This window comes from Neolamprologus multifasciatus, chromosome 3, assembly GCF_963576455.1.
Source record: "Neolamprologus multifasciatus chromosome 3, fNeoMul1.2, whole genome shotgun sequence".
In the NCBI taxonomy this organism is placed as follows: Eukaryota; Metazoa; Chordata; class Actinopteri; order Cichliformes; family Cichlidae; genus Neolamprologus; species Neolamprologus multifasciatus.
In genome coordinates, this window is record NC_140441.1 from 2,240,431 (window position 1) to 2,258,920 (window position 18,490).

Sequence of the window (18,490 nt, forward strand, 5' to 3'; positions counted from 1 at the left end):
CTGGGACTGAGGATGATACACCGTCCCAAATCGGTGCTGCAACCCCAGCTTCTGTTCTACTTCTGCCAAATCTTTATTTTTAAAATGAGTTCCATTGTCTGACCGAATTCGTTTGGGAAAACCATGCCGGGGAATGTAATGATTGATTAAACACTTAATCACACTTTTTGCATCCTCCCTCTTTGTTGGCCACGCTTCGGGCCACCCCGTCAGAGCATCCACACACACCAGCAAATACCGGACTCCTCCCGGTCCCACATCAATCATGTCAGTGAAATCAATGACAATCTCTTCCCCTGGTCTTTCTGGAATGGGGAACTTACCTGCCTCTGGTTTAATCACTGGCTTTGGATCGTGCCTCCCACAGATCAGGCACGTCCTAGCTTTTTCCTTAATCATATCCCTCAAAAAGGGATGCCACCAATGGCACAGATGTCTCTCCATCTGGGCCACACCCACATGGCCAAGCCCATGTGCTTCTGCAATCTTCTGTTCCGCTAGGTTGGCGGTCAACACCGGTCGTCCGTCAGGTCCTCGCCAAAGACCTCCTTCTTCCCATGCTCCTCGACTCTTCCAGACCCCCTTCTCTTCCGGGGCCGCCTCCTCTTGGGCCTTCCTGGCCTCCTCCAACATGTTGACTCCTACTTCTTCCTCCACACTTATTTGCACAACCTGCCGTAGTGCTTTATAGCCTGCTGCCTCTTTCGCAGCTCGATCGGCTTCCTGATTTCCTCTGGCCACCATGCCAGTCCCCGAGGAGTGACCTTTACACTTTATGATACTCACCTCCTCTTGCACATGGCTTCCTCCATGTTTCAACTCCCCAATGAGACATGTACAAGACTGTTGCACCTTCTCTCTAAAACAATCTCCTGCCAACCTGTAACCTTGTGTAAAAACCTTAGTCAGCAGTTACATGTTAAGCCTATTTAACTCCCCGCTCAACCTGGAGCCTGTATCCTGCAAAACAACTCTGTTAAATCAAACTTCTTATTTACAACCAACTATAGATCATGAGAGCAATAAAGCATTCAGCATAACAGACAAGTATCATGTTCAGGTTTTCTCCAATCATTAACTCACTATAATTACCATAATTTGTCCCCAATCATGAATCATCCCAATTTACTCCACAATTTACTCAGTGACTTTCCTTAGGCAATGTCACTCCACCCATTTATCACTCGGAGCTCCAAAAGTGGCCAGCTAGTGAGCTCCATGTTGAACTATTCCATAACCACTGCATCTCTTATTTGTTTCCTCATGTCACTTGTCTGTTTTCTACCGACTCCTCCACATGCACCCTTAACAAAAGCAAAACAAACATTAGCAACACACATTGACCATCCCGGTGATCAGGCGTCATAACCTATGAACACAGTTTCTTCACACATAAGCCCAGAAATCCTGTAGTAGAAAACCAAACGTCAGTCAATTGTCCAGTGGTAAATCACATGATAAAACCACATGAAGAACTGTACGGCTGTAGAGAAGAAAATGCAAATGTTAGCGCTGCGCAGGTGTGCACACTTTCTCACAGTTACCTCTGTGAGCAACACACAACACAAACCCATGAATAACACACCCCTGGTAAATTTACAAACACAGAAAGTGGCATTTAAAAGTTAAATCGGTAGGCCACAGCTCACGCAACCTCGGATGTTGCTGTCATCTTTCTGCTCCTGTAAAAGAAACACACATAAATTCATCCACCCTTTCGTCCTGTCTAGGTGGAGGTTGACTTTGAGTCGTGGTCAAGTCTTATCAGCTTTTGTCAGCTTTTACCAGTCAGTCAGTTTGTTTTATTCCCATTCATTCATCCATTCATTCTTTCTTTGCTGATAGTGGAAACCATCGTCGTATTTGATCTCCACCCTCAGCAAAATGACGTCATTTCAAAAAGAAAAAGAAGAACTTTAGATCGGATTACCTCGCTGAATCCTTCTTAGGCCGGGACTCTCATTTTCTAATTGTCCCCAATAAGTGGCTTTCTCCAGAGCCCATTTTAATGTGGAGAAACTCACTTGCAACAATTTTCTTGACGACGTGTAGCGCTTTTAATTCCCGATGTGCAGATCTGCTTAAACAAAAGAAATTCACAAACAAACTCAGTGCACTGTTCAAAAATAAAAATAAAATAAAAATAAAATGAAAAAAATAAAAATAAAACTGAAAAACAAAAGTAAATAAAAATACAGAAGCCCAGTCTTAGGACTTGTCACTCTTATAAGTGAAAAAATACCAAATCTAAACTTGGTGCCATGGTAAAACTTTCCCCGTACTTCAGAAACAAAAACAAAACAAATCAAAACAAAAAATCTGCTAATTTCACTCATTTAAACTCTGTGTGCAGGATTCTGTTCACCCCTGCTATCATCTTCCCCAAAATAATACTAATTCAATCTATGTATCAATTCTCAACCCACTCAATAAACCAGACAGGATGCTGGTAACAGTATCACCTTCTTAAACTTGTGTTTGATCCTAGTGAGCTGATCGCGTGTGTGTGTGTGTGTTTATGTTAGTCGGGTTAATACATTTTCTATTTCTATGTATCCTTTTATGTACCTTGCCCATTTTTTCTGAAACAAAAACACTCCGTTCACTCCTAAGTTTGTTTCAGAAACATCTAAATGAAAAACTCTGTCATAGTCAGGCACAGCTAACCCCAAATGTTTGCAGGTTACCATCGGCAACCACACTGTGTGTTGTTAACCCCTTCTACAAATGCCCTCTTTTAATGTGTTTCACTTCATGTATGATTTTGTGTTATCTCTAGTGCATATTATGTGAAGGTGTGGTGTTGTCTCTTCATTTTTCTACCAGTACTCTTGCATACCTCAGTGCTTGTCTTCCTCCCCCTTTTGTAGTGGTCTGGACACTGTGTCAATCCTCCACTCCCAGGCAGTCGTTTGTCTCCCTGGATTCCTTAACCCAATTTAATTCCCCAAACTAAAGCAGCAGCCTCAGTCATCACGTGCTCCTTTTCTCTCCGCTCTTTTCTCCCACTTTTCAGTCCAATAGCAGTCAGTTCTCTTCAGCTTTGTCCCGTGTATCTCTTTGTCCCACTGTCTCTCTCATTGCCATCTTGCTCCAAACATGGCAAATGTCAAACTCAGACAGTCTCCTCAAAAGTCCTTCACACACAGTGAGGTTGCAGCTTGCTGGAAACGCATCTCCATCCATCCAATCTAGATGGTGGATCTTCTCTTTCTGATGCCGTTTGCCCATAGTGCTGCTGGACCTCTCTGCTCAGAACTCCGGTATTGTCTCTTGGACTTCTGTCCATTGTTGATGTTCATGCTCATGCTTCTGGAACTGCACTCTGTGTCTTCAGGGAGAGATTAGCTTCCTTGGAGCTTGCTTGTTCAGGATGAGAACGGGAAACTGCAAAACAATTCAGCCAAAAATTCTGGCTTGGTGTTTCTATTTTTGTTTCTAATGATTTTAACCTATAATTTTCTTCCGACTGCTCCCCGTGGAGAATTGATCCAGGTCCGTTCCCCACCTGTAAACGACAGACTGAGAGACTTTCATTACTCATTGTGACTGCAGATGTTTTCATCACTCCTAAAACAACACATCTCTACTTATTTTGTTTTGAACTCTACTGACTTCAAACCCCAAATGTGAATTTTTAGTTGTTCATAACCGCAAACACAAAAAATCTTCTTGATGTTTTTATTAATTATTTTCATCCACAACACTCCAAATTGTTTTCATTTTGTGTCCAGCAGGGGAATAAGGTGACCTCTAGCATCACTGCTTCCCCAGTTGGAGACAATCTCTCACTCACACTTCCACACTTTTATTTTCTTTGTTTATTTTAGTTCCTTTTCTTTCTTTTATTTTTTCACACGCACACATTAACCTGTTTACTCACTCATACAGTCAGCCATCAAATTCTCCATTCATCCTTGAGTACTTGATCACCTTTAAAGTCACTGTTAATTTTGTCAATTTATTTATCTTTACCTTAACACTAATTCACTATTTTAGTTTCCTTTATTCTTTTCAGTTCACTTTCTCCTATTTGGTCACTAGGATTTCTTCTCTTATTATTTCACAGAAAATCAACTGAACTACTTCTCCTTCTTTTGTCATCCAGGAATTCACACACATGCACAGGCTGGTCACTCGGCCCCCACCTTTTTCTCTCTCACAGAGACACACACATTTTACTCCTCGTTCGGTCCGCCTGTGAACCCGCCCCTCGAGGCTGGCTCACACTCACTTCATGCTTGTCGCAGTACCATTCAAACTCTCTGTGAGACACTTCTTTCTCTGCTTATTCTGGACAACGCCCTAGACGGGCCTCACAAATTTACAAACTGCGCCACAGACTCGATACCGCAGTTTCTCTTCCTCTAAAAAATATAAAACCAAACTCAACCCCCCAATTGACTTCACAGTTTGATTTCTACACACCACAAACATACACTATTTTGTTTAATCCTCATACACTCAGCTTCTGTATTAAATCACTTTCACAGCACACGCAGTTATAATCAATATAAGCAATTTACACAGCCACTTTACACTTTATTTTATATACACAGGCCTGTATCAACATGAGAAACGACGCCAGATGCCAAGACAAATTATTCACCAGTTCCTTATCACTTCTTATCACTTCTGTAAGAAGTTCTGTAAGAAGTCACTTCTGTAACAAATAGAGGAAAACAGTTTTTCCCCCATTTTCCTTTAATACTCGATGGGCACATGCGCTGCCCCCCCTTTTGTCTCTTTCTCCTCACACACACACTGCGGGGTTAACCAAGCCCCCCTCTTTGCAGCTGCTTGAGACAGAGAGAGAGAGAGACGCTTTTCTTTGTTCTCCACCACACACGAAAGCAAGCCTATACATGCAAGCTTTTAAACAATATAAGTGCTTCTACACCGGTATTTACACACTATTTACATACACGGGCCCGTATAGACATAAACACGCTGCCTGCCAGAACAGCTTATCGTGTTTTATTTCTCTTTTTATTTCTATACCACTTTTCCTGAATTTTTGACTAATTTGAAAGCTCTAAGCCCAGGCTTCACCTTGGTCCACAGAACCAGCCTTGATGATCAATAACCCCGCGTCGGGAACGCCCTCACCGGCCGCGGTCAGATTTCTAAGCCCTAATTAATTTAAAACCGCTCCCCGCAAGTTAACAGGTCGCTCCACGTCTTGCGTCAAGGAATCAACCTCACGCGTTCAGCTTTACTTAAAGCTCACTGTCACCCACGTTAATAGTCACGGCCGGGTCGCACCCTTCAGCCAAACAGCACAGTAAAAGGTAATCCCTGATTACCTGGCCTTTAACGGGTGTCCAAAGTCCCGCGGGAGGCCACCCGAGCTACCTGGCTCCGCCAGTGGTGACCGCACGTCTACGATCACCTGTCGCCGCTACACGCTGAACACTGTGCTCTACGGGGTCTCACCCCGGTCTAGGTTAATTTATACACTATTTAAAAGCGTCCCTGGGGACTCTCAGCCCCTCAGTTTTTATTTACCTGGCGCCCGAAACCGCGTTTCTACCACCCAATGAGTCCGAATTCCCCTCACCTTAAAAAGTGCCTGACATCTAACTCCACAATCTCACTTAAGGCACATAAACCAAGCCTCTTAGCTTTAATACCACAAAAAACCTCACCGAAAATAACAGAAAACCCCCTAAAATAAACAGCAATAACTTTTGGGAGAATTTTATCAACCTTTTACCACTAATTATCCTAATTAAATAAAATCACTACGGACAGAACCCAGCAGAAGGCCCCCCTGAGTGAACATTCAATTTAGTTTTAACTTCGCATTTAGTACCTTTGGATAAAAATTATTCAACAGGTGGTACTGACCTTTTATACCGCGGTTTTTGTCACTCAGTGGGTCCCCCCTGGTTTCCCCCGTCTTTTGGCACCCCCCAGGAGCTCCGCTCCCTGCAGCGCATCTTCTTTCCCCCCAAACCGGGTTTTCGGCACCAAAATGTAATGTTCTTTTTGATTTGGAAGGAAAAGTAAGCGCAGACAGAGTCCCAGGGAGTGTCCAAAAAGTGATTTATTAAACACACGTATTATACAGTGTGGGAGGCCGGTCTCCCCTCTCTGTTCGCTACAACAAGCTTTATAGCCTTTATGACATCAGAACACTTCCTGGACATCTTCTTCAGAACAACAACCCTTTCCCGGGCTTGAAACCAGATGTTTCCCATATATAGTCTGGGAACATATCAACTGTGTACTCGAGTGTGAAAAGGGTGATTTATTATAAGTCCCGGCCACCGAAAGTTCAGCGTCCTCATTTGACTTACTGTGGATGTGTTTGATTCTGCGCGCTCTGGCCAATATACTAAGTGGTAAATGATACATGATAATAAGGATGATAACCGGATAATGATAATGATAAGTGATGCAGACTAATGAAGTAATGATGAAATACTGATTGTGCATGTGAATAATAACATAGTGACAGAAAAATAACATTCCTTTACGTGACAGGAGTCACCGCACCTAGTGCTCCGATTACCACGGGGACCACCAATACCTTCACCCTCCACATCCTCTCGAGCTCTTCTCTGAGCCCTTGGTATTTCTCCAGCTTCTCGTGTTCCTTCTTCCTGATATTGCTGTCATTCGGAACCGCTACATCAATCATTACGGCCATCTTCTTCTGTTTGTTTACCACCACTATGTCCGGTTGGTTAGCCACCACCATTTTGTCCGTCTGTATCTGGAAGTCCCACACGATTTTAGCTCGGTCATTCTCCACCACCCTTGGGGGCATTTCCCATTTTGACCTCGGGACTTCCAGGTTATACTCGGCACAGATGTTCCTGTACACTATGCCGGCCACTTGGTTATGGCGTGTATGCCTTGCCACGGGGACCACGGGGACGTGTATGCCTTGCATGTATGCCTTGCCTGCTAGCATCTTGCACCCTGCTGTTATGTGCTGGATTGTCTCTGGGGCATCTTTACACAGCCTGCACCTGGGGTCTTGCCTTGTGTGATAGACCCCAGCCTCTATGGATCTTGTACTCAGAGCTTGTTCTTGTGCTGCCATGATTAGTGCCTCTGTGCTATCTTTCAGTCCAGCTTTGTCCAGCTACTGGTAGGATTTCTGGATATCAGCCACCTCCTCTATCTGCCGGTGGTACATACCGTGCAGGGGCCTGTCCTTCCATGATGGTTCCTCGTCTCCCTCCTCTTTCTTGGGTTTCTGCTGCCTGAGGTATGCACTGAGCACGCTGTCAGTTGGGGCCATCTTCGTGATGTATTCTTGGATGTTTGTTGTCTCATCCTGGACTGTGGTGCTGACACTCACCAGTCCCCGGCCCCCTTCCTTCCGCTTAGCGCACAGCCTCAGGGTGCTGGACTTGGGGTGAAACCCTCCATGCATGGTAAGGAGCTTTCTTGTCTTTATGTCAGTTGCTTCTATCTCCTCCTTTGGCCAACCTATTACCCCAGCAGGGTACCTGATCACGGGCAGGGCGTACGTGTTGATGGCCCGGATCTTGTTCTTACTGTTCAACTGACTCCTCAGGACTTGCCTGACCCTCTGCAGGTACTTGGTGGTTGCAGCTTTCCTAGCGGCCTCTTCATGGTTCCCATTCGCCTGCGGGATCCCCAGGTACTTGTAACTGTCCTCTATGTCTGCAATGTTGCCTTCTGGTAGTTCAATCCCCTCAGTTCTGACTACCTTCCCTCTCTTTGTTACCATCTGACTACACTTCTCCAGCCCGAACGACATTCCAATGTCATTGCTGTATAGCCTGGTAGTGTGGATCAGTGAATCGATGTCTCGTTCACTCTTGGCATACAGCTTGATGTCATCCATGTACAGGAGGTGGCTGACAACTGCTCCGTTCCGTAGTCGGTATCCGTAGCCAGTCTTGTTAATGATCTCACTGAGGGGGTTCAGGCCTATGCAGAACAGCAGTGGGGACAGAGCATCTCCTTGGTAGATCCCGCACTTGATGGTGACTTGTGCTATGGGCTTGGAGTTGGCCTCTAGTGTTGTCCGCCACATCCCCATTGAGTTCCTGATGAAGGCTCTTAGTGTCCCATTGATCTTGTACAATTCTAGGCATTCCAGTATCCAGCTGTGGGGCATTGAGTCATAGGCCTTCTTGTAATCAATCCAGGCAGTGCACAGGTTGGTCAGTCTGGTCTTGCAGTCTCGGCTGACTGTTCTGTCTACCAGGAGCTGGTGTTTTGCGCCTCTGGTATTCTTGCCAATTCCTTTCTGTGTCCCGCTCATGTATTGACCCATGTGCCTGTTCATCTTAGCCGATATGATGCCTGACAGGAGCTTCCATGTAGTACTGAGGCAGGTTATTGGTCGGTAGTTGGAGGGACTGGTCCCTTCTTGGGGTCCTTGGGGATCAGGACCGTCCGACCTTCGGTTAGCCATTCCGGGTGTCCCTCGTTAACTAGCAGCTGGATCATTTGTGCTGCCAGACGCTCGTGGAGTGCAGTCAGCTTCTTTAGCCAGTAGGCGTGAACCATGTCGGGCCCTGGTGCTGTCCAACTCTTCATACTGGAGACCCTTTCTTGGATATCTGCCACTGTGATGGTTACTGGACCCTGTTTAGGGAGGTCGCTATGGTCTGTCCTCAGATCCACTAGCCACTGAGCATTGCCGTTATATATGTATATATATATATATATATATATATATATATATATATATATATATATATATATATATATATATACTGTTACCACAACTATAGGTGTACTTCTGAAATAAAGATGTCACAGTCCTGGGTTGGGGACCCAGTGTGTTGAGTTTTGTTCTATTTTTGATCTTTGATTTCATCATTGTTATCTGTATTAGTCTTTTGGTTTCTGTCACAGTATTTCTAGTAATTTAGTGCTGTGTTCTGTGATTTCTAGTTGTTCGATTTTGTTCCTGTGTCCTTTTTGTTCAATGTCAAGTCTGTGTCTGTCATGCACTACCTGTTTTATTTTGATAGTCCTTTTCCTTGTGCAGTGTGTTTAATTTTGCTTCTCCTTGTCTCGTTATGTCTAATTGTGTTTGCCTCCTGTTTTCCATTTCCCTGATTGCTCCACAGTCTATTTAAGCTGTCTGTTTCTCTTTGTCAGTGTCACGTTGTACACCCTCTTGATCCTGTGTGTTTGTCTTGTAGTCCTGTTAGTTTCCTGGTGTTTAGTTTCACGTTTTACATTTCAGGTTTTGGTTTGTATTTGTAAGTGTTTCATTTCATCAAAAGTTTTTCCAGCAATAAGTGTGAGTGCGACCTGGCCCGCATCCAAGACCTGATGATCTGAATTTCCCACACTTCAGATATCAAGGCAAGCGTGGTAGGGATAAACGCCATCAAGGCGATTATAGAGAGGAACCCTCATTTTCACCAGCGCCCAGAAGTAACGGGCCTGGTTAAAGAGCTGCACAGGGTCTGGGACATGTTACAAGCTTGAGAGCTAGTCGACTTTGTCCGCTCACGGCCTTCCATGCCTCCAGTTCATCTGTCTGCTGTTCAGTCTCCTGCAATTCAGTCTCCTGCAGTTCAGTCGTCTGTTGCTCAGTCTTCAGCTCAATCTTCTGTTCAATATGCAGCTCAGTTACCTGCTCTGTCACCTGCTGTTCAGCCGTCAGTTCAGTTAACTGCTGTTCAGCCACCTGCTCAGTTGTCTGCAATTCAGTCATTGGCTCAACCGTCAACCCAGCCACCTCCATCCTCTGCTGGAAGCTCTGTAGAGCTTGTTAAACCAGCTAAGGACTTCATCTTGCTGGCCCTGCCAAGACAGACTGCCTGCACTGCCAAGACCCAGCCGTTGCATTCCGAGCCAGCTGTGTTTCCTGTGCAGTTACAGTTAACTTTATTCCTGCCAGAAAACTCCGCGCCTGCTGGTTCTGTTTCGTCTCTGCCAGAGGTTTCTGGGCCTCGTGGTTCTGTCTCGTCACCGCCAGAGGTCTCTAGACCTACTGGCCCTGAGTCTGTCCCTGCCAGAGGGTCCGAGGGGCCCGTTCTGCCTTCTGTCTCCACTGGAGGGTCCAAGGGGCCCGTTCTGCCTTCTGTCTCCGCTGGAGGGTCCGAGGAGCCGCTTCAGCTGTCCTTTCTTCCCACTGGAGGTCCCAAGGGGTCGCTTCAGCCATCCTCTGTTCCTGCTGGACGTCCCAAGGGGTCCCTTCAGCCATCTGTCTCCGTCGGAGGCTCAGAGGAGCCTGTCCAACCATCAGTGCCATGAGCAGTGCCACCAGATCCATCATCTGCAGTAGCCATGTCACTGGCCATTCAGCCACCAGGGGTTGCCACACCATCGTTTGGTCCTTCCCTCGTCTGGTCCTGCCTTGTCTGGTCCTGCAGCTGCTACACCACGTCCATGTTCAGCATGTCCACATCCGTGTCCAGTTCCAGCATCGTCTGCTCGTCCATGTCCTTGTCCACGTCCAGTTCCAGCACAGCCTGCTCATCCATGTCCACGTCCGTGTCCAGTTCCAGCACAGCCTGCTCCTCCACATCAGTGTCTAGTTCCAGCACGGCCTGCTTGTCTACATCCAGCTCCTCAAAGTCGACGGCCACTTTCCAGGTGCCTCAGAGTGAGAGCAGTAACCCTGGGGAATCAATGGAGATTCAGTGCAGAAGCTGTTTGAGTAATAATCATGTGGAATGTGAAGTGTTTGGACAATAATAATGAGGAGTGTGGTGAATTAATTAAGACCAGAACACAGTGACTGTAGTTAGATATAGATGTCTTTGTCAAAAAATACTCCAAGGTTCTTCACAGTGTTACTAGAGGCCAAGGTAATGCCATCCAGAGTAAGAATCTGCTTAGATACCATATATCTAAGATTTTACAATACAATAACCTCAGTTTTATCTGAATTAAGAAGCAGAACATTAGCGGTCATCCAGGTCTTTATGACTTTAAGATATTCCTGCAGTTCAACTAATTGGTGTGTGTTATCTGGCTTCACAGATAGAGTTGGGTGTCATCTGCATAGCAGTGAAAATGTATGCTATGTCTTCTGATGATACTGCCTAAGGGAAGCATGGATAATTTAAACAGAATTGGTCCTAGCACTGAACCCTGTGGAACACTATAATTGACCTTAGTGTGTGAATTCAATTCAATTCAATTCAATTCAATTCAATTCAATTCAATTCAATTCAATTCAATTCAATTCAATTTTGAATACAGCCACCCACATGGGTGGCACATGGGTGGCTGTAGCTCAGGTGGCAGAGCAGGTCAGCCACTAATCAGAAGGTTGGTGGTTCGATACCACCTGCTGCCTCCTGGCTGCATGCCAAATATCCTTGGGCAAGATACTAACCCCATGTTTGCCTACTGGTGGTGGTCAGAGGGCCCGGTGGCGCCTGTGTCCGGCAGCCTCGCCTCTGTCAGGCAGCCTCGCCTCTGTCAGTGCGCCCCAGGGCAGCTGTGGCCAGTGTGTGAATGTGTGTGTGAATCGGTGAATGACTGAATGTAGTGTAAAGCGCTTTGGGGTCCTTAAGGACTAGAAAAGCGCTATACAAATCCAGGCCATTTACCATTTATATAGCGCCAAATCACAACAAAAGTCGCCTGAAGGCGAAGAGGACTGCCCCTTCACATGCTAAACTGGAGTATGTTAGATAGATATGATACAAACCACTGCAGCACAGTACCTGTAATACCTACAGCATGTTCTAATCACTCTAATAGGATATTATGGTCAACAGTATCGAACACTGCACTAAAGTGTAGCAGGATGAGCAGAGAGATGAGTCCACTGTCACAGGCCATAAGAAGATAATCTGTAACTTTTACTAAAGGGATCCTGGGGCGATTGTGGCTCAAGAGTTGGGAGGTCGCCTTGTAATCGGAAGGTTTCCGGTTCGAGCCCCAGCTTGGACAGTCTCGGTTGTTGTGTCCTTGTGCAAGACACTTCACCCGTTTCCTACTGGTGGTGGTCAGAGGGCCCGGTGCCGCCAGTGTCTGGCAGCCTGGCCTCTGTCAGTGCACCCCAGGGTGGCTGTGGCTACAATGTAGCTTGCCATCCCAGTGTATGAATGTGTCTGTGGATGACTGGATGTGTAAAGCGCTTATGAGTCCTTAGGGACTAGTAAAGCGCTATACAAATTTACCATTTTAAAGCTGTTTCTGTGCTGTGATGAGCTCTGAACCCTGACTGAAACTCTTCAAATAAGTCATTCCTCTGCAGATGATCTGTTAGCTGTTTGACTATTCTTTCAAGGATTTTTGTTATGAGAGGAAGGTTGGGGATTGGCCAATACTAGCTAAGGCCACTGGGTCAAGAGATGTTTTTTTAAGCAACGGTTTAACTACTGTTAGCTTGAAGGTCTGTGGTACATAGCCAATTATTAGAGATAGGGTTGATCATATTTAAGATTGAAACATTAATTAATGGCAGGACTTCTCTGAGCAGTCTTGTAGGAATAGGGTCTAAAGACAAGCTGATGGTTTGGAGGAAGTAATTACTGAAGTTAACTCAGAAAGATCAATTGGAGAAAAAGAGTAAGTGAATATCAATGGTAATTAAAGTAGCTGTAGATAATGTTACATCTGTGAAATGATTATGAGTAATTTGTTTCTCTAATGGTTCAAATTTTATTTGTGAAGAAGTTCATGAAGTCATTACTAGTTAACGTTAAAGGGTTGGTTGGCTCAATAGAGATAGAGGTAAAATTATTAACAAGATAATCGACCTCTGTTGGAGTAGCATTCAGGTAGCTGCTCTGCTCTATTTTGGTACCGGGTATTGAAGATTAAAACAGTGGGTGGATTAACAGAAGTTATTTTTCAACACTGTTACAACTCTAGTGACATATTACTACACTTGCATTTCCTGGACCATGGAGCAATCAGAATTTTTCTGGTGCACAGGAATATTTAATCTGGCTCTGTTCTGAGGAAACTGGAACTGCTGGACAGGCTAATTTTGTGATTATGGCCATGCAAGTAGCATTATTTACTTTTAACCCTTAATGCTCCAGTTGGAATGTGCCCGCTCCGTTTTGCGCAACTATTTTTAAACCCCTGTAGAACTGCAGCAACGTAAGCTAGCGCAATATTATTTTTTTGGATATGTAATTACTATGCACTTAATGCATACATATTGTTAAACATTGGGCTATAATGATTGTATTGATGTATTGCAACTTGAAATGCTCCTAAAAATGGCACTACAGCATGTAAAAATATAATAAGCTCTGGCAAACTTGGTCCTCTCGTAGATCTTAAAGGGTTAATGTATTAAGTGCTTGTACAAGATGTAAAAGACTCGTAGTTTGAGGAATTCGCAAAATATTTCAAGAACATATTTACTTGCACAGAGCAGTGACCCTTCTTGGTTTCCTTTTAGATTAAAAACAGGATTGGAGTGATGAGGTATGTGGTGCTTCATGGCTTTCTATGGGATGACCTGTACCTTGGCTTTCAGAACCGCATCAGCCGAGACCCAGACATCTACCACCACAAGTACAGACATTTTATCTGATATGTTTGAGAATTCTTTCATGTTCTGTAAATCTGTTTTTCTGTTCTTTGCTCGTTGACAACTCATCATCCAATTGACTTTAAACGCTTTAAGACTGTCATTGATACATATTTCTACACACTTACAGATTCAGTTGCACATTAACACATCTGATTACACAGACAGATCCACACAGATAAAAATGCATACAGACCTGAAGTGAGATACAAACATACTTTTTGCTAAAATAACAGTATGGGCTCAAATTGTGGTCATAAATATTTTGTACTTGTAAATCAGAATGCGAAGCTGTCAGTTGTTACCTTGTAAATCAAAATATCTGAAAAGTTTATGTTTTTTTTGTTTTTTTTGTTTTTGCCTGTCCCGTTTGGCTCTTTTGCCATCAGAATTATTGTCTAAAGGCGAAGAAAGATGCCCAAAGGATTTACTTTACCGAATTGACCATCCCAGCGTTGCCATAATGGTCCATTTGATTCACCTTTTATAATTTATTTTATTTTCACTTGCTGAATACGGGAAAGACTTGACTGGGGGAAAGAAAAGGGAGAAAGAAAGAGGGAAAGAAAAACAGCTGAGAAGAGGGACGGGGGAGAAGGGCAAAAAACAAAAAACCAACAGAATAAGCAGAAAAAAAAATACATATATCAATCACCTGGATCACCTGTTGAGGAAGAAAAAAGAAAACAAGCAGAAGAAAACGAGAGTAATAGAATAAACAACATCACAATGATATATGGAAATATGACAGTAAATACTAAATATTAAACATTATTGTGCAGCATCGACAGCACAGTGTGCTTTGAGGTAGGAGCCAAAAAGGGTGTAGTTTGTGTGTGTGATCACCCGTGTGTACACCTGTGAGCATGGACGCGCTTATTTTTAAAAGGTTCCTTCATGTAATGATCTGCTAGAGGGTGTGGGGGGCCACAGCCCCGTCCTCCAGGGCATGAAGCAGGTATGGAGGAGATCAAAATTCCAGACATCCAGAGGCCCCCAGAACACAAGAGACCAAGGAAGACCAACAGAGGGGCAGCTGCACCACTGTCCCAGAAAGACCTGAGGAGAGTCCCAGATGAGGGGTCACTCAGCAGCCATGGAGCAGAAGCCAGGGGGGGGGGTTGCAGTGACGTGCCCGTGAGCTCTGCCGGCAGCCAGCTGCGCCTGAGTGACCGAGCCCCAGGCCGAGAGGCAGAGGGCACCCCACCCCCGAAGTGGCCCAAGCGAGACCCAGGCTCAAGGCCCCGATAAGCAGCCGCCAAGGAGTTTATGTTTGTGCATCTATAGATGAGAATTTGTGTGTGTGTGTGTAAAAAAAATGTTTGTGTTTGTAAAAAATATTTACACAAATTAAAAAAAAATTGTCTTAAGGTCAGGTTACAGATACAAAGCAAACATTGGAGAGACCAAACAACCACTTCCACAGGACAAGACTCAGCTGTCCATCTGCACCTAAAGGTCAAAGGTCACTCTTTCGAGGATGCCAATGTTCACATTTTGGACAGAGAGGACAGATGGTTTGAAAGAGGAGTGAAAGAAGCCATCTATGTCCACTGTGAGCGACCATCTTTGAACAGAGGCGGTGGTTTACGACACCAACTCTTTGCCATCTATAATTCAGTTTTGACATCCCTTCCCAGACGCCTTAACGCCCACTCACACCCTGGGCCATCTGACCTCAGGAATTCGCATGATAAGGTGGGGCCAGGTTTCACAATGAACTCACCCGAAACTCTGGCTGATTGGGACCCACACCCAGTTCCACACCTTGGCTCAGGCGATTAGAGGATCATCAGGGGGTCCTTTTGTCCCTCTGTGGGGGGACACTCCCACTAGGTTTATATCTGGGACTCTCCACCATTTGACCTTAGAACTGAAGAAGCCTCTCGGATGAAGGTGAAACGTCTTCAAGTAACTTAAAGAAGTCCAGACGCTTTTCTTTGCAAGCTCCTTTGAATACAAAGCAAAAAAACTACATGTAAAACTCTGCACTCAAGTTCCTGAGCTGTGTGTGAGTTTCAACTTACACGTACAAATTTCCCATTTTTTTTCCCTTTCACTTGATTGGTCAATGTCATGTCATTCACAAATTTAACAATCCAATCAGAGAAAAGATGGGTTTGGCTGTCAGAAGGGTGCTTTACTTACGTGCTTTACTTAGAACTTAACACAAAACAGTTCATAACTATGCATTCTGATTTAAAATGACAAAATATTTATGACCACAATTTGAGCCCATATAACAGCCCTATATAGGTGACACTTACTCCTGTTCTCTGACAGAAACGGCTGTTCCATACTGTGTGCGGGGGGAAGCAAACAGACAGACACACTCCTATTTTGGCATGTTTATTTGTCTGTTTTGGAAAGGATATGAATTGCCATTTCCAAGCCAAATAGCTCTCCGTTTAACTATCACTACAATAAAATGGTTACTTTTGTGAGTAACTTTATGATTGCCCGCATGTGATGTGTTTAGAGGACATATGGAAATGATAACAAAAGAAAAATAACTTCAATAATAATAATAGCTACATGTAAATGGTCACTGTACTAGTCTACCATTTAATCACCTTCTTTTGGCCTCTAGGTTCTGGAAACACTTCCAAGCAGAGCTGCCGCTTTGCAAGCCCGACTGGGAACACTTCCAAAAGCAGGTCGTCCCCATCAGTGAGACCGGGATGGGAAATAACTGTGCCTTGTCATGAATTTGCATTCTGGATTTGTGAAGCTCAAGTTACTGTTTTCTGATTTATATTGTGAAAACCTGATGCCTATTTCAAAGGCACCAGGTGAGACTCAAGACCTTCTTGCTGTAAGCACCACACCACCTTCTGCTGTGCCTCTTTTGTGGTGGAAGATTTCTTTTCTGATGTACTGATCACTTTAGTAATAGTAATATCACTTTCTTACTAGCTGTATGCATGAATGTTATTACAAGTGGGCCTCGTGTTTATGGCACCTTCACAGAGGGCCCATTGTAAAGTCCATTGTAAAGTCAGAGACATTCAGGTGTGTGTGTGTGTAAGCGGCCCCCGGACTCCCTTTGCCTGAGTCGCCACTGTTGCCTTCCGCACGGTCGGCCCCCTGAACCGCGTCCACGTCGGCGCCGCTGCCTTCCGCGCGGCCGGCCTCCAGACTCCCGTCACCTGGGTCGCCGCCGTTGCCGTCCGCACGGTCGGCCCCCTGAACTGCTTCCACGTCGCCACCGTGGCCTTCCTCGCGGCCGGCCCCCGGACCCCCTTCGTCCGAGTCGCCGCCGTTGCCTTCCGCACGGTCGGCCTCCGGACCCCCTTCGTCTGAGTCGCCGCCGTTGCCGTCTGCACGGTCGGCCCCCTGAGCTGCTTTCACGTCGCCGCCATTGCCTTCCGCACGGTCGGCCCCCTGACCTATTTGGACTCCTGTGCTGTCAGCCCCCTGGCCGGCCCCCTGAACTCGTTTGTTTTGGACACTGTTTTCTTGGGCTCCTGTGTGTTCTTTTGTTGTTGCTTTTTGTGCTGGCTCGTGTTTTGTTTTTGGTTTTTTTGTCCCTCCTGTGCGCCTGTTCTGTTTTGCTCCGAGCCCTCCGTCCTGGGCCCCCGCCGCCCGCCCTGGTTGGGTTGTTTTCTGTTTTTTTTTCTTTTTTGTTTTTTTTTTTTTTGGTGGTTTTTGTTTCTTGTTGGGCTGTCTGATGCCAGCCTTTGAGGGGGGGGGGGGGGGGGGTACTGTCATGATCCTGGGTCCTGTTGACCCAGCGTTTTGTGTTTTCTGTTAGTGATTTTGGTTCTGTTCCTCCTGTTTATTGTATTCTGTTCTGCCATCTATTCCTGTGTTAAGTCCACGTTTCCTAGTCTGTGTCTTTGCGTGTGTGTTTCCTGTTTTATTGTGAAGGTCTGCGTCTTATGTAAGTGTTTTCAGTTTGCCTCCCTAGTCTTGTCACGTTTATTACTCCCACCTGTGTGTAATCTCCCTGTGTTCTCTGAGTGTTTTTAAGTCGTGTCTTCTGTCATAGTCGTTGCTGGTTCGTCTGTGTTGTTTCCCCTCGGTCTCCCTGCGTCTCTCCATCCGTCTCTCTGTGTGTTTTTCCCCGGACTTCCCTGCTTCCACGTTTCTGGTTTGTTTTGTTAGTTTGCACAGTTTAGGCTTTCTGTTACAGCTTCACCCGCGCCATTGCTGTTGTATTTTCCTTTTGTAAATAAATACTCATCTGCACCTGAGCTGCCGCTTCTGGGTCCTAAATAACTACCACACGGCTTGCCCCGGCAGACCGTGACACCCACAGGCTGAGATCTTCTCTCTTTGTCTTAGTGTTTGCTGTCTCTGAACCAAACATGCTCTAAGTCACATTATCATGTTCTCAGCCAGTGGTGTGACTGGTGTGGGGACAGGTGAACCAGTCTGACTGAAGCTGGAAAGTGAGGACTTCATTTGTAGATATGAAAATGTAACAGCACCACTGATGGTTTTCACTATTATTTTTATCTTGTTTGTCCTGAGGTGTACCGTAGTCATTTTCCACACACTTCAGATATTTCATGTTTAGACACACCTGTAATGTGGTCCTCTAGCTGAATATTGTTAAGGAGCAGCCATGTGTATTAAGAAAAAGATAAAGAAGCTTCCAGTTTTGTACCAGTTTGTATCAAACTGGAGTCTGTCTGTACTGGATCTGGATTCAAAGTCATCTCTCCAACAGCCACACAGCGATCTGGCTCACTGATTGGTGATAACGACCTACTGAGCCTGCTAGCAGGTGCAGGAGGGCCAATCGGAGCTACAGTTATGGGGCTGATAACTGCTAATAACGCCCATTGATGGACTGATAACATCCAAAAATGCATTTTCCCACAGTTGTGCCACAAGTCAGATGCACTTTGCTCTTTTGTTTTTACTTGTACTTGTGCTGCTTGCTTTTCATAAACTTGAATGAATGCCTGATAGAATGCCTGTAACTATGTGCTTGGTGTGGCTGAGAAAATTGCTCATCAACTTTACTGTTGCGGTGAGAACCTGCTGATGAGATTGTAACACTTTCCAATTATTGTGTTCTTG

At 45.1% G+C, this 18,490-nt stretch overlaps 1 protein-coding gene across 1 annotated transcript in view; it reads left to right on the forward strand.

Annotated features, from left to right (window-relative positions):
- Window positions 1-16,454, forward strand: part of LOC146521025 (cytidine monophosphate-N-acetylneuraminic acid hydroxylase-like) — a 50,781-nt gene extending 34,327 nt beyond the window's left edge. The window contains exons 14-15 of the mRNA XM_085154402.1: window positions 13,328-13,443; window positions 16,050-16,454. Coding sequence (XP_085010528.1) covers window positions 13,328-13,443; window positions 16,050-16,167 — 234 coding nt within the window. The 3' untranslated portion in view covers window positions 16,168-16,454. The remainder of the gene's footprint in view (window positions 1-13,327; window positions 13,444-16,049) is intronic.
- Window positions 16,455-18,490: the final 2,036 nt, after the last annotated feature.